At 40.2% G+C, this 13,835-nt stretch overlaps 1 protein-coding gene across 1 annotated transcript in view; it reads right to left on the bottom strand.

The window, feature by feature from the left end:
• Positions 1–13,835, bottom strand: part of nectin1b (nectin cell adhesion molecule 1b) — a 106,982-nt gene that overhangs the window by 17,311 nt on the left and 75,836 nt on the right. The window contains 3 exon segments of the mRNA XM_042487388.1: positions 1,795–1,946; positions 9,293–9,410; positions 12,638–12,937. Coding sequence (XP_042343322.1) covers positions 1,795–1,946; positions 9,293–9,410; positions 12,638–12,937 — 570 coding nt within the window.

Raw genomic sequence — 13,835 nt, 5'->3', positions numbered from 1 at the left:
CAAACAGTACAATCTCTCTGGAACACAATTACTCAATACAAGCTGGTGCAGGGTGATTTCCTGACACTAGATTACTTCCTCACTTTCCTGCTTGATAAGTACGGGCTGCTCATGCTCCTTAGAGATTTTTATTATCGCACTACTAGCCCGCCTACTTTGGATGGGGCAACTCACAATGCAGGTAGTGACATCATGTCCTACAAAGCTGCTTTGTCCTAGCCGTACCCTCACCAGCTGAGAATAACACACTGAGAGACAGGAAATGGAAAAAAAAAGGTATGTGATGATACTGTAAGGCACAGCTGTTCACTTCACACCAAGCGTAGCGTTCCCAGAGTCACAACATGAGTCAACATGCAAAGCAATGCAAGTTAGAACACCCCCGCTTCCCAGAAACCAAGTAGCACAAAGAGTAGAGAAAAAAAATCTTTCTAGTCCGATCAGAGCAAAACTGTGACAGTCTCCCAATACCACACACACAGCTGGGACCAATACAAGATCGCCACATTAGTGCCTATAGCAAATCTGGTCTATATTGTAGCAGCAGCTTTGAGCACAAAATACCGTCTCCTATGGATAGAAACCCAGAAGAACCACAGTGCGTGTGTGCCAACGATTATGTGGAAGGAAAGGAAACTGAATCAGTTTTGTTCAGCATTTTGTTTTCCCCAGAAGAGACAAAAGGAACGAACGCAGAGCTTGACTATAAAAGAGGCTGTTCGGGGAAATGCAAGCGTGATGCGAGCAAACTATGATCAATACAGTACCCTCACCTCAAACCCCCGTTTTCCTTGATGTTATTTTAGGCGCTGTTAATAGACCTGCTTTATATCGCTCCCACACATGTGCCGGGGTACGTAGCAGGGCAAGGTGGAAGGGGGCGGCTGTTGTTTTCTCACAGCGTGTGTGGAGCTCAGATACACAAACACAGAGGCTTTTTTTCACGTCTAACCTGCAACAATGTGCAGCAGGGACCAGACCAGGCAGGTGGGAACAGTATTGAGAACAGGCAATCTGCTTTAATCAGCTGGTCTGTGCACGTGTGTGGAGGCTTGGGCTTTTTTATGCGGATGTGTTATGGCAGTGATACTCAACTTACGGCCCAAGGGCCAAATCTGGCATGCCCGATGGCCCCCAACCCATTTTCTATTTCACAATACAGTGATTCACACTGAGAATTGTTTTTTGTACTTTTAATTTACATAAGGTTCCAGAGTGCATAAAACAGCATCAAAATAGGGCTTGTCTATAAAAAAAAAAGTTCCAATGGAGGAGCCTGTCACCTCCTGATAGAGGTCCCAGCTAAGCTCCAAATGTCCAAAAATCCTAGAAAATGTCCTAAAATCCTAGAAAATGTCCTAAAATTGTACAAATGTCCTAACTTCCTAGTAATATGCTAAAATCCTAGAAAAGTACTGAAATCCCTGAAATGCCCTTAAATCCTAGAGATGTCCTGAAATCCTAGTAAGGTCCTTAAATTCTAGAAAAGTCCTAAATCCTAGAGACATCCTAAAATCTATAAATTTCCTAAAATCCGAGGAACGTCCTAAAATCTTATAAATGTCCTAAAATCCGATAAATGTGATAAAATCCTAGAAACATGTATGGGGTAGCTGTGACTGGCCCATGGCCTCCTGTCATTTGTCAAAAGTGGCCCTGGATTGGGGCTAACCCTAAACCTAACGGGGGTCTGGTGGTTCCCTGTCTAAAATTAGCAGGGTACTGTATTGATGCAAGCCATGCCAGAGTTACTGAAGAGACGGAGAACGGAAGCGACCGCCTTTTTCAACCTACCTGTGATGTTGACGTCCACGATGCCAGTGCGAGTCCCGATGCCATTGGTCGCGTCACAGACGTACGTGCCGGCCAAATCGTAGGTCACTGGTCCCTTAAAGAACAGGGTGTTGTTTTTGATCTCCACATTACTGGGCAGGGAGCCGTTCAAGCTGTGGTGAAAGAGAGAGAAAGAGGGGGGAATAATACAGACACCATAAAAAGGCAGAATTGCAACAGACCACAGCAGAAAAAAAACAAAAATCTCCCTGGAGCAGCAAAGCAATTCAAGGCACATGAAAAATACAGTCTCTAGTGCCAAACAAACCTGGATGTGTGTGTGTGAGGGTGAGATAAATACCAGAAATATTTGACAGCGCTATATTTCAGCCATCATCCATCAAGTCCAAACAAAATTATGAGGACAGGGAATCCCAGCAGGTCCAAACAGGTGAGACATAGCTGATGCCTGAGGACACAGGCTTTGCTGGCATGTGGAATACAAAAAAGACAGTGGTAGGTGGAGGGTGGGGGTGGTGAAAAAAGGGGGCCGCTTCTTCCCTCAACTACGCTCACACGGCTGGACTGAAAACTCAGGGGAGCTGTCAAGAGAGGCAGCTGATCAAGCGATAAATGCAGAATCTACCAAATACCGGGCTGTCAATGAGAACTGGAGCCCGTTTCTCCTGCCTGAGGTGTTTGTCTTCATGGTTCACTATCTCTACCGCGCTCAGACATGCTCGTGTCCTTTGATCAGGTCAGCACACTTTGAGGTCACGGATCATGAGCACACCAAGTCTCCATTCTATTATCTGGACCCCTTGTATGGCGCCTGGAGGCTGCAAAAAAAGGGATCAAATTTCGTGACAATTAGCCGCTTCCTGTTGCCTTTCGCTCGGCCATCAGATCATCAGCTGCTCTGAATTGGTCGAAGCTTAAAGCCTCCAGAGATAACTTTTTCTGTTTAAACATTTAGTTGACTGCACGATGTAATGGCTATAAAACAATTAAAAAAAAGCATTAAAACTGGTTTGCTATTGGCCTAGCTTTCACTGTGCAATTCTGCATGCCTCTGGGTATGATCTCCTGGGAAAAATGAAGGATCAATTTACGGCACAAAAGGAAGTGCGGTAACCATTGCGCAGCAAAAGCAGGAACAGTTACCGGTTATTATGATAATCACAGTAAAATTCCACGCTGGTTAGTAATACCATTCAAATTTAATTTGCACGATAACCATATGTGATTACCATGCTTTGAAATCACGGTAAATACTGTCAGAACGTAATGCATCAATTAAAGTTAGCAGCAACAATCTCCTACAGACGCAGCAACACCGAACATGAGGTCTGTCCCTCCCCATTCTGAAAACATCCTAACATGAACCTGAGAGCTTGGCTGAAGGCAGCACTAATAGGAGTAATGTTCTTACATGCACATTGCTTTGTTTATATGGGTTTTGTGTTGCTTATATGCACGTTTGCTTAGTTAAGGTTGTGTTGATTAAGACCTGTGCTAGGGAAACTTTTCAAAGCCTTTACAAGGTCTTCTGGTCAAGCATGGCCAATGCAGCTGCAAAATCTGTACAAGTCTGATTGAGCATATGTGAAGAAATGTCATTTTGTTTGCAATTTTCCTGCATGCAATGTGCACAAAGTGCAGCTACCACTCATGGACACACAGTGCCATAGTTGTACATTTAATATGGTTTTCATATTGATTTTTTCATAACTGTTATTATTTTAATGTTTATGCAAAGTGCACAGTGCTGCTGCTTATTATGTTTGTGTTTAATACAAAACGTGGTGAAATGATTTCAGTGTGTGTATCAATACTTTTTGAACATTTTCTAGCACATATCAACAGTACCAGGACAATATCAATAACGGTGATAATTTTGGTTCCAATATTGTGAGATGAACATTTCGTACCATAACATCTCTTGCAGGAAAAGACTTGTGCTGTTTATTTTCCCAGATTCGGTCCTAGCTGTCCACAGCAAAGGAGTACATTTTACAGTGAACACTTGATTTTGCAGTTGTCATAACGGAGTCCATAGCACAGCTCCGAGCAAAGCGGAAAGCGATCCCACAAGGCTTCATGACAGTGGCGTCAACAATAATACCTATTGGAGACAATAGGTGGCTGTAGAATTAGAAAGTTGAAAACTGATGACTTTCTGTTTTAAGCGGAGCTAAAAATGCAACTGTGATAATATGAAATAGTTCTCTGGTCAGACTGTGGCGAGCTGCTGGATGTGGGGGACACTGGTTTCTTTAAACAATAAGTAATGACTTCCCTCCTTCACTCCTGGGTTTGTTCTCTGCCTGAGAGACACTTTGAGATCTGCTGGAGTGTGAGGACATTAAAAACAATGCTATGCTCCATTTATTACAGCCAGAGAAAAACAAAATGACATTACAGAGGGAACAAAATTAGGTCTCGTGTTAACAATGGCCACACATCAGGCACTTCAGCTGCACTAAAAAGGCTTTCAACAACGCTCTCGAGTGACGGGCGGAGGAGACACGGTGACGAGCTATTTGCTTGTTAATCTATCATGAAATGTCAATTACAAACAGATGATCCATATGTGGTTACATGCCTATTGTGGAGTGGATATAGAGTACAAGTCCGTATAAAAAGACCAGTGTCTATAGTTCAGAATAAAAGTGACAAAAACAGCTTATGGTCCAGTTGTTTTTCATTGGCCACCCTGGCGACGCATCCATAATGGAGCTGCAAAAACCCTTCAACACAGTGTGTCACGATTCAGTAATCAGTTGCCTTGTGAGCCTCTATCAAATGCTGAGTTCTGCAAAGCCCCAATTGATTTGCTGCAGAAATGAAAGGCTGGCAAACTGCGATTCACCACAGATTCTGCGGTGACCAGAGATGTCTGCATTTGTATGAGACATCTGAATGTGTGTGTAGAGCCTGAGGGGCAGCGAAATGAAAGGCTAACAAACAGCTTGAGAGTGATGCAGATTCTTTGATGACTGGCCTGCTCGTGTGCATGCATGTATGTGATGTGTGTGAGTACAGATGAGTGTACGCGGAGAGTTGGGTGAGGGGACTCAAGGACACTCTTTCCATCTATCTGCCACATTAAACTGTATGATTGTGTGGAGGCGGCTTTAAACGTGAATGCAGGAAAACAGACTGTATGTGCTTAAAGAGCTAAATGTTGTTGTTCATAATCAAGTCTAAAAATACAACAATTCACATTGGCAACAGGCAGCTGATTAAAAGAGATTAAAATATTCATTAAAATAAGAAAAAAAAAGACCTATTTCTGGACTTCAAACTAACAAATAGGTAGCATTAAAAGACAGTGTCTTTAATCAAACATCCATCTGCTTAGGTGGACTAAAAGTGTTCATACATTCATGTGTAATATTTAATGTGAGTCTTTGAGGAGCCACAGACAACATAAGCAATACTTACTATCTGCTTTCGTTAAATAAAATGGGCAATAATCCCAACTTAAATTTAATTTAAAAGAGCATTAGGTTTTCAGCGAATTTTATCCCAAGCTATTGCAGGGTTTCCCACACATTCATTTATTTTATTCATCAGCCTGCCATGATAAAAACATCTGCCGACACAAACAGATTTTCTATTTTTGGAGCTGGACCATTCATTAGGAGCACCTTTGAAGTATATATTCCAAACTCTCGGAGCACAAAGTGTATTCTAGGCATAAATGGAGCAGCAGAATGTCAGGCGCATTGAAAGTGAAACGTAACTTTATTCTGCTGGATCTAAAAGTTTGCATTCACTTGTGACAGCTGCTCCTCTCGTCTGTCTATCTGATCTGATCTGATTCCAACGTCACAGACAAGCTGGAGGTGAACAGCAGACAGCAGCATGGACAGAGGTCTGTGAAAACTTTATGGTTGACAGACAGTATTTAGTGTCCATATGTCATTGCATCTCGCCAGTTAAGTTTATTTACTTTAATGCTAATCAGCGCAGGAGGCGATATATACCTGTGACTATTGCAGAGTCATTTGACTTGGGTGTGAATGTTGATTGTAACCTTTCCCATTGCATGAAAAAGCCAGATGTTAGTGGCTGTAAGCAGGGTTTTTTTTGTTCAGTGGAAAAGGGGTTTTAGAGAAGAGACATGATATAAATTGACACACATTTAATATGCTGTGGGCAACACAGTATTAGTGACCATGGAATTGAACTGACACTTCCTTTACAGTGGCCTTTAATGGACACAAATAATAGGATCACATTTCCACAATAGCGATAAGTAAGTTGGCTAATTAGAGGCATCACCCTGCAACATGAAGCGATAACAATAATACTGCTTTCTTATTTACAGAATCCCATATCTTTGAGGAACTGACAATGCACTGCAGAGGGAGAGGATATGTGTTGGAATATTGCTTTTCAGGGAAAATAAGAAAAAAGAAAAGTCTGAAGTCGTAGCACACAAGTAATTGAGTTCTTTGTGATCATAAACAACTCCTCAGCCCTCCCTTACCCCTCTTAGAGTTCTTGTGCTCACTGAAAAACTCCATTATGCACTTAAAACAGACTCAACAAATGAGCATGGCGAGTGAAGAATGCCCTACAAACAAACATTTCAAAAGCAAACAATAAAGTTCAAATAGGGTGTGTCCCTTTTTTAAGTAGACTCTCTGTTATTTTGCTACAGCTCCCCATTAACCCATTTTGAGAAATAGCTCTGGCATTGTGCTCCAAGAGGAAAAAAAAAAATAAAATAAATAAATAAATAAAAAATCAAAGATGCTCGGATGCTTTCTTTGATGATTGTGTGTATGCCAAGGCTTCCTGCACATTCCACACAATGCAGAATGTAGAATTGAAAGTACATAAATCCTACTATAAAATGCAGAAAACTCCATCCGTCCATCTGTCTGTCTGTCTGTCTGCATCCAGTTTTCTCCTCGATGAGTTGCCCCATCAGTCTGAAACTGCACATTGGCATGGAGATCTGCCATACATAGACTGACTGAGAACTTTGTCTCATTCACCCACTGCCCATGCCAGTTTCATATAAAAATACTTGCTTCATCTTCTGTCCATGGAGTCAAAAAGTGAAAACACGGACAACGCCACTCTGCGGTTGCAAGGTGGATTTGCAGCTTGAATAACAGAATTCAAGCACTAATTTTTCATACTTTCACTGTCATTAAAAACCTATGTTGTTGTCATATAGCAAAACAGTGCACATCGTTAATGCTCCCCAGATGTTTATCTCTTCGCAACTTACATTACGGCTGCTATTGGCTGAGCTGCAGTACAGCAGATTGTAACATTACAACATCAGATGCTTTCAATTCCAAAAACAATAAGGACAAGTGGTGAGTATTAGCCTTGCCTACTACCACAAGGTGGTGGCACGCACATGCCCTGAAGCCTGCAGAGTTGCACTGCATGTATCCCTATGGACTGGGATATTATGGCAAACAATTTTGAGCCCAAATGTAATTTATCTTTATTAATTTAGATTTTCTGCTCGATTTCTTTTTTGGTTCTCTGAGTTTGTACATGTTGTCCCAGTGACCTTAAAAGATCTGGAAAAAATGATGAGCATTAGGGGGCTGAAACTCCACTTCTGGGATTTAAGTTAGGTGAAGTTAGGTTTGTTCTAGGTCACAATACTGTCTTTTTTTTCTCTACCCTAGGACGTATCTCATTTTATGTTTCATCGGTTAATGTGTAAAAGCATTATTGTGCAGGTTGACATATATCTGTGTATACCTTATTATTATTATTATTTATGCCAATACACACATTTTTTATATTTCTCAAAAATTACAAAGCAAATGATATAATATATATATATATATATATATATATATATATATATATATATATATATATATATATATATATATATATATAAATATAGAAAGAACATGTAATACAAACTCCTGATTTCATTAAATTAGATAAATACAACTGATTGTCAGTGGAAAATATTTTGATCTGTATCAAAGACATTAATATTTAACAGATTTGGCTACACCTCTTGTGTGTGTTTGTGTGTGTGTGTGTGTGTGTGCGCACGTGTGTGTTTGTAGTGATGCAATCCTGCCGGCCTGTTCCGGATCCTTCCGTCACAGCCTTGTGCTGACCTCCACAGTGGAGCCCAGGGGAACCTTCACAACAGATTTGGCATCTCATTTTCAGTGCAGCAATGGCCGTCCCCTCCTATCTGTCAGCACAGTGCCCTCGTCTTTCTAGATCACATCTCCTCACCCTCCTCCTCTTCTCTCGCTATCTTCCCCTATCTCCCTAAATCTCTCTTTGCCCCTGAAATAAATAAAAAAAACCAAGCAGGTCAAATCTTCTCTATCTTGTCGTCTTTTTTTGCTGCTGTGTGTGTATCAGTGTTTCTGCCTCGAGAACGAAATCTATGTGTAAGAGGAGGAAAAAAAAAGGGAAAAAACTTCCCATGTCTCATTAAAATCCAACAGTGGCCCGTAAGTAGATACAATGAGGGCACAATGGTCTATTAATCCACATCCACTCAAATCCAATGACATATTTCTCAACCCAGCCTTCACTGGGCAATTGCGCGACAAATTGCTACATTTATCTCTCAATTTTACATATAATACTTTCATTTAACAGCGTAATATGCTCAGAAAAGTTGATTTATATTTCAAACAGCTGCACCATTATTTTTTTTTGTATCAGAGCTCGATCAGTGCAAATCACAGCAAACACTCGAGCTGTATTCCTTCCATGTCTTATATTAAAACAACATAATTTACGCATGACCAACTTTCATGCAAGCACATCAAACCCAAGGTTATTTGGTGATTCCTCCCGGGAGCTCGAAACATGTTTGTATCTCGTCTTGCTCATGTATTTGGAGTGATCATCTGCAAAAACACTGATGTCAGCCCAGCGGTATGTTGGTCCCTAATCCACAGCTCCTACTCCAGCTTTCAGTCTCAGCCTCGTGTGTTAGAGACGAACTGCTGCCCTCTGCACAACACAACAGCACTAACAATGACGCTTTCTTCCCCCCACTACCTGTATGCAGGTCCTCAGACTTCAAAGCGAAACCCCCAGAAGCAAAGCAAAGCATGTTTCTGTTTGCATTTATCTGGCAGTATCTGCGACCATCAGGCAGATAGGGGTGTGTGTTTGCAGCCGTAATAGGACCATTGTGCTGCGCCTCAGGTCCAAACCTTATCTTCATTACACGTTTTATAAACAGACAAATAAGCGGAGACACATTTCTGGAAAGGATGAAGGGGATTGGTGTGTTTTTTATCTTTGAAGATTACTTTCTAGTATATAAATATATATATATAGCGTATATGCCTTGAAACACATTTTGGAAAAGAGCAAACTCCGTTCGACTGAGCCATTCTGTAATATTGCTTTCTTTAGTAAGCCCTCCACAAAGACAATTCTTTTTTTTTTTTCCCCATACTCAGAAACCTAACGTGAGAGAAATAACACATAGCAATGCTGTCTTAAGAACCTTAAGGGGTTTTTGTAAGGGTTTAGTCAGACTCACAGTTTCCACTGGTAGATCGTGACAGGGGGGTTAGCATCGGCCCTGCAGGTCAGCTGAACATTTGGACGTTTCAGGTACCAGTTCCCATCAAAGCCCTCGATCTTCACCTCAGGTTCGTCTGCAAGGAAGGCACACTGAAGTCAGTCCATCCTGTCACAACATTATCCAGAAACTCTGTTGTATTTCTGGAGCTCTGCCGAGGCAACTTCACTATTGCTAAAAACTGCTGAACATTTATTCACACTCTTAACACTGTTGACATTACAGTTGTTAGAGGTTAATACTGTTTGCATGTGAAGAAAAAGGGAAAGTATAAGGGCACGGTCACACATGAGCGAATGCATGCGAGCTACAATCGCCTGCCTGATATTCGTGCTGAATGTGTGCAGTGCCACATGTGACGAACATGGAAAGCTAGCTTGTTAATAAATACCAAGAAAATATGATGTTATGGTTACATTTTCCTATATTTCATGCCTGTCTCCTGACCATAGATGTATATAGAGTTCCCCAGGGATGACGCTTTTTTGTGGGTTTACATGGAAATGACCTGGTTCCCTCGTCAAAAAGCCTATAGGATTTTTCCTTTGGATTTTGGATTATTCCCAAAAATAAGCTCTGTGGCATACAAACATTTATGATACTGACACATTTTGTTCAGTAAGATAATCTTCACAAATGAGCACCACTTTTCGGATTTTTGAAGCCTAAATGCAATCACCAGAGGTAAAAAGCTAAAGTTAAAGACTATACATGCACTACATCACAGTCTCATGACTTGACGTTGCCATGACAAACCAGACTGTAAAGCCACTTGCAGCATGGCTTGGGGATGACTTTCTGTAGTTCCATTTAGTTACTTGTTAACACTGCTTTTCCAAAGACACATAAAAGCTTCAAAGTTCACAAGTGGGGTTGCTGGTGTATTTTATGTCATAGAACAAAATGTAAAAGTCTCTCAGTTTTGTGTTAACCACAGGCCTGATTTTATACATCAAACCAAAAACCCTGTCAAAAATCCCACTGACTTTAAAATGGGGAAACCGGATGCGCTGAAATGCTGACTCATTTCCGGACTACATGACAGCTCCCCAAAAGCAAAGCCAAAACCTCTTAGTTGCCCTATGGTGGCTGGCTGCACTATAGGTCATAAATCCCGCCCCCTACATGTTAGTGAAAGGGACATGGGCCAAACTAAAAAACTCAAAGTACACATGAAATACATTTTCTGTCATTTTAGGTAGTTCTCATCACCTTGAAATATGTTTCAGTGTTCCTTTCTCTGATAAAATTTGGTTTAATTAGTTATTTGATGCTTAAAAAAAGGAGATTTGACAACATGATTGACAGCTGTGTGTGCCAATCGGTGTGCTTGCTATCTATGGTGCTGCTCATGATTGGCTGGATGGGTGTATGGGCGGGAACTTGATAGCAGGGGCTGTTCCTGGAACATTTTGGCCATTTTTTTGTACAGTTGGGGTTAGTGGAGATGCGTTGTCCATTTTTATTTACAGTCTATGCTCCCAACTCACTGCCAGCCAGGCAGCATCTTACATATGGATCAGTTTATATTTTTCATGATCAACATCAAACGATGTCAGCTGGTCTCCTTCACGCATACTCCTGTGCTATACGCTGAGGGTGCAACTTTGAGTTTAGACTGCCAGTCAGAAGCGAACTGAATGAAATTGAATGTGGGGGCAAATATTTGCTGGTGTTAATTTTGTTCATGTGTGACCATGCCCTAACAGAATGATAACACAGCTGTAAGATGGGTGTGTAGGGAGTAGAAGAAAAAGGCAGCAAACTGCTTCATATTCTGAACACGTAAGTGATTAACGAGGCAATGGTTACTTTTTTTCCAAATGAATCTTTTTTATAAATAAAAAAAATAAACAAATCAGGAAATTTTTTTTAACATTTTGTTAAAATATCATTTTCTCAGTGGGAGTCTGGTGCACACTCAGCAGCTCATTTGCCTCTTTATCTCTTGATTTTGTGCAACTGGGAAAGTTTCTGAGCTGTGTTTGCAGGAGGATCATGTTGACTGTAAACGATGGTGATCAGTTTACTCTGGCAGCAATAAACAACATGCTGGTGCATGAGAACATGAAATCCTGGTACAATTAAGTTTAAACCAACTGCTCATTTAAAAAGAGTTTCTGAAATACTGTAGGTATCTCTGGAAAAGCATAGTTGATTGTCTCATTCCTAGGTAGTCAAATACAGAGGCTTGGGGTTAGTACACTGGAAAAGTTGATTTTACATAAAATCAACAAGGAAACTGAGCTATCAACACATTAAAATTCTCTTAAAATATGGCAAAATTTGTTGGACCAATTTAATTTTGCTAGTAATCAACTTAAAAGCATGTGTTAATAATTCTAGTAACAGTGCTTAACACTTTGAAATTCCCTTTAAATGATGTGAAAAACTTAATTTTTATGAGGAATCAACTTCAAATGTCTGTTCTTAAATATGGTTGTTAAAAGCTTACTTACCATATTAATGAACTTTGAATTTGTTCAAAAAGTTCCAAATTCTCTAAAAGCAATTCTGAGGTGTAATGTACTTAGATACACGTTTTAAATTGACTTAATATATATATATAAAAATAAGTTGTTCCAACAATTTTTGTATTATTCTAAAAAGTGTTATTAATTTCTAATATCTAATTGTAAAGTTCACTTTTAAAATTTAAAATTTTTACTCACTTTTGTTGTCGCAAATTAAAAATGACAAACTTACTTAAATCAATCTTTCTAACTTCAGTAAACCAATTTTTCTGTGCTGTTTATCTGTATTCTGTAGGTTGCAAACAAGTCAGTCATATTTGAATATCCCTAAACATGTAAACAAAACAGAACTCACAGATCTCCTAACTTCAGCAAAATCCTCTTTTTCATGATCAAGTTTAGTCAGACTAATTTAGTTTACTGAAGTTGTTAAAACAACATAATTCCACTTTTCATTTTTAAATTGTAGCAAGTCCACAAAATTAAGTAAATGCAGCTGAATTTTAAGTAACTTTATCATAGATATAAAGTAAACATTACAAATTAGACATAAAGTAATCACTACAAATTAGATATAAAGAAACATTACGAATTAAGATTAATAGCCATATCAATATTCCGTTTTTAGAATAATTTGTTTCCATTTTCTTTTTAAAGTAAGATCAACTAGTCAGATTTTACAATGTAGTTGGATTGAACCCAAAACCTAAAGTCTTAGTATTTGACGACCTGGTAATGAGACTCAACGATCAACTATTTTTCTGCAGAGATACTACAGTACTTTAAAAAAAAGAAAAGCCTTAATACAGGAGCTTTAAGAGATTCTTACATTGAACATTGAGCACCACGCTGTCCTTGATGTTTTCATTCCGGTATGTCACGATACATGTGAGCTTCTGTTTGTGGGTCTCGCGGCTCGGCACCACCACGTAGTTGCTCCGTACCGTCACTGTTCCGTTTTGGTTGCGAGTCTCCTGGAAAGTGGCTTCGCCCTTCAACCTGGTGTCCCATTTGATTACACTTGGGGGCTTCCCATTGGCTGACACACAAGTAGCAACAGTCATCTTGCGTTTCTGAGCCCTGGCCACGATCGTGGGTGTTGTCAAGGTCATACGTGTCATAGGCCGAGCTGTGGAGAAGAGAGGATAAAGCAAATGGAATTAATGCTCATTAAACTGAGATTTTGTGTTTTTCTTTCAGTTTCCATCTCATTACAGAGTCTAATTCTGTCGACTTCCCCTACAATCAGCTATTCGGAGTACATTAAACTAAAAGGGACAAGAGATGAAAACAGCGTTGCAACTCAAATCAGGCGAAGTTTTGCTTCTCTCCCTCCTCAAACCCAAAGCAGTTGTCAAAGCTCTCACAGATGTAGAACCCACTTGCTTACCCAAATGCACAGTCATCCAATTTGAATCCTTTGTGAGTTGCCAATTAGCAATCTACTCTTAGTACATCAAAAGCTTGAGCTTGAGCGAATGCGCAGCTGAAAGAGATGGGCCATGAAGAGGCGCCTTTGAACGCCGCCGGTTGGTTATCTGCGCACAGGTTCCTGACGCTCACTGAGCCCCAGAAGCCTAAAAAGACCTGGGAGGCTCAGTGACACAAAATGGGGACTCTGAGCTGACAAGAAGCTCTGGCACCAGGGAGTACTTAAGCCAAGTGCTTTTTTTTCTTTTACTGGGACTTAATGGAAAACACACCAACACTTAATTTCTAATTAGATATCTAATCAGAGTCTGCACACAACCTCTTCAATGCTGCCTCTTGCCAAAATAAACTGCGTCTCAAGAGCTCCTTTTTTCCACAAAATGAGATTATTCAAGCCAAATTACACACTCTGAAGTGGCCTTATTGATTTACGTCTCACCTGCCATTTTTATTGACTGCTCTGCAGCCGTTTCCTATTTTTGAAAAGGCCACATGGTCTGATCTGAGAGTTAAACAAGTCACCCCAATCATCACATCATGAGTTTGTCAAAATGTATTTCTACTTTAACACTGAACACACACACACACACACACAC

The sequence above is a fragment of the Plectropomus leopardus genome, chromosome 5 (genome assembly GCF_008729295.1).
Source record: "Plectropomus leopardus isolate mb chromosome 5, YSFRI_Pleo_2.0, whole genome shotgun sequence".
Taxonomy (NCBI): Eukaryota; Metazoa; Chordata; class Actinopteri; order Perciformes; family Serranidae; genus Plectropomus; species Plectropomus leopardus.
The sequence above is the reverse complement of the archived record's forward strand: the minus strand, read 5'-3'. Positions and strand labels throughout refer to the sequence as shown.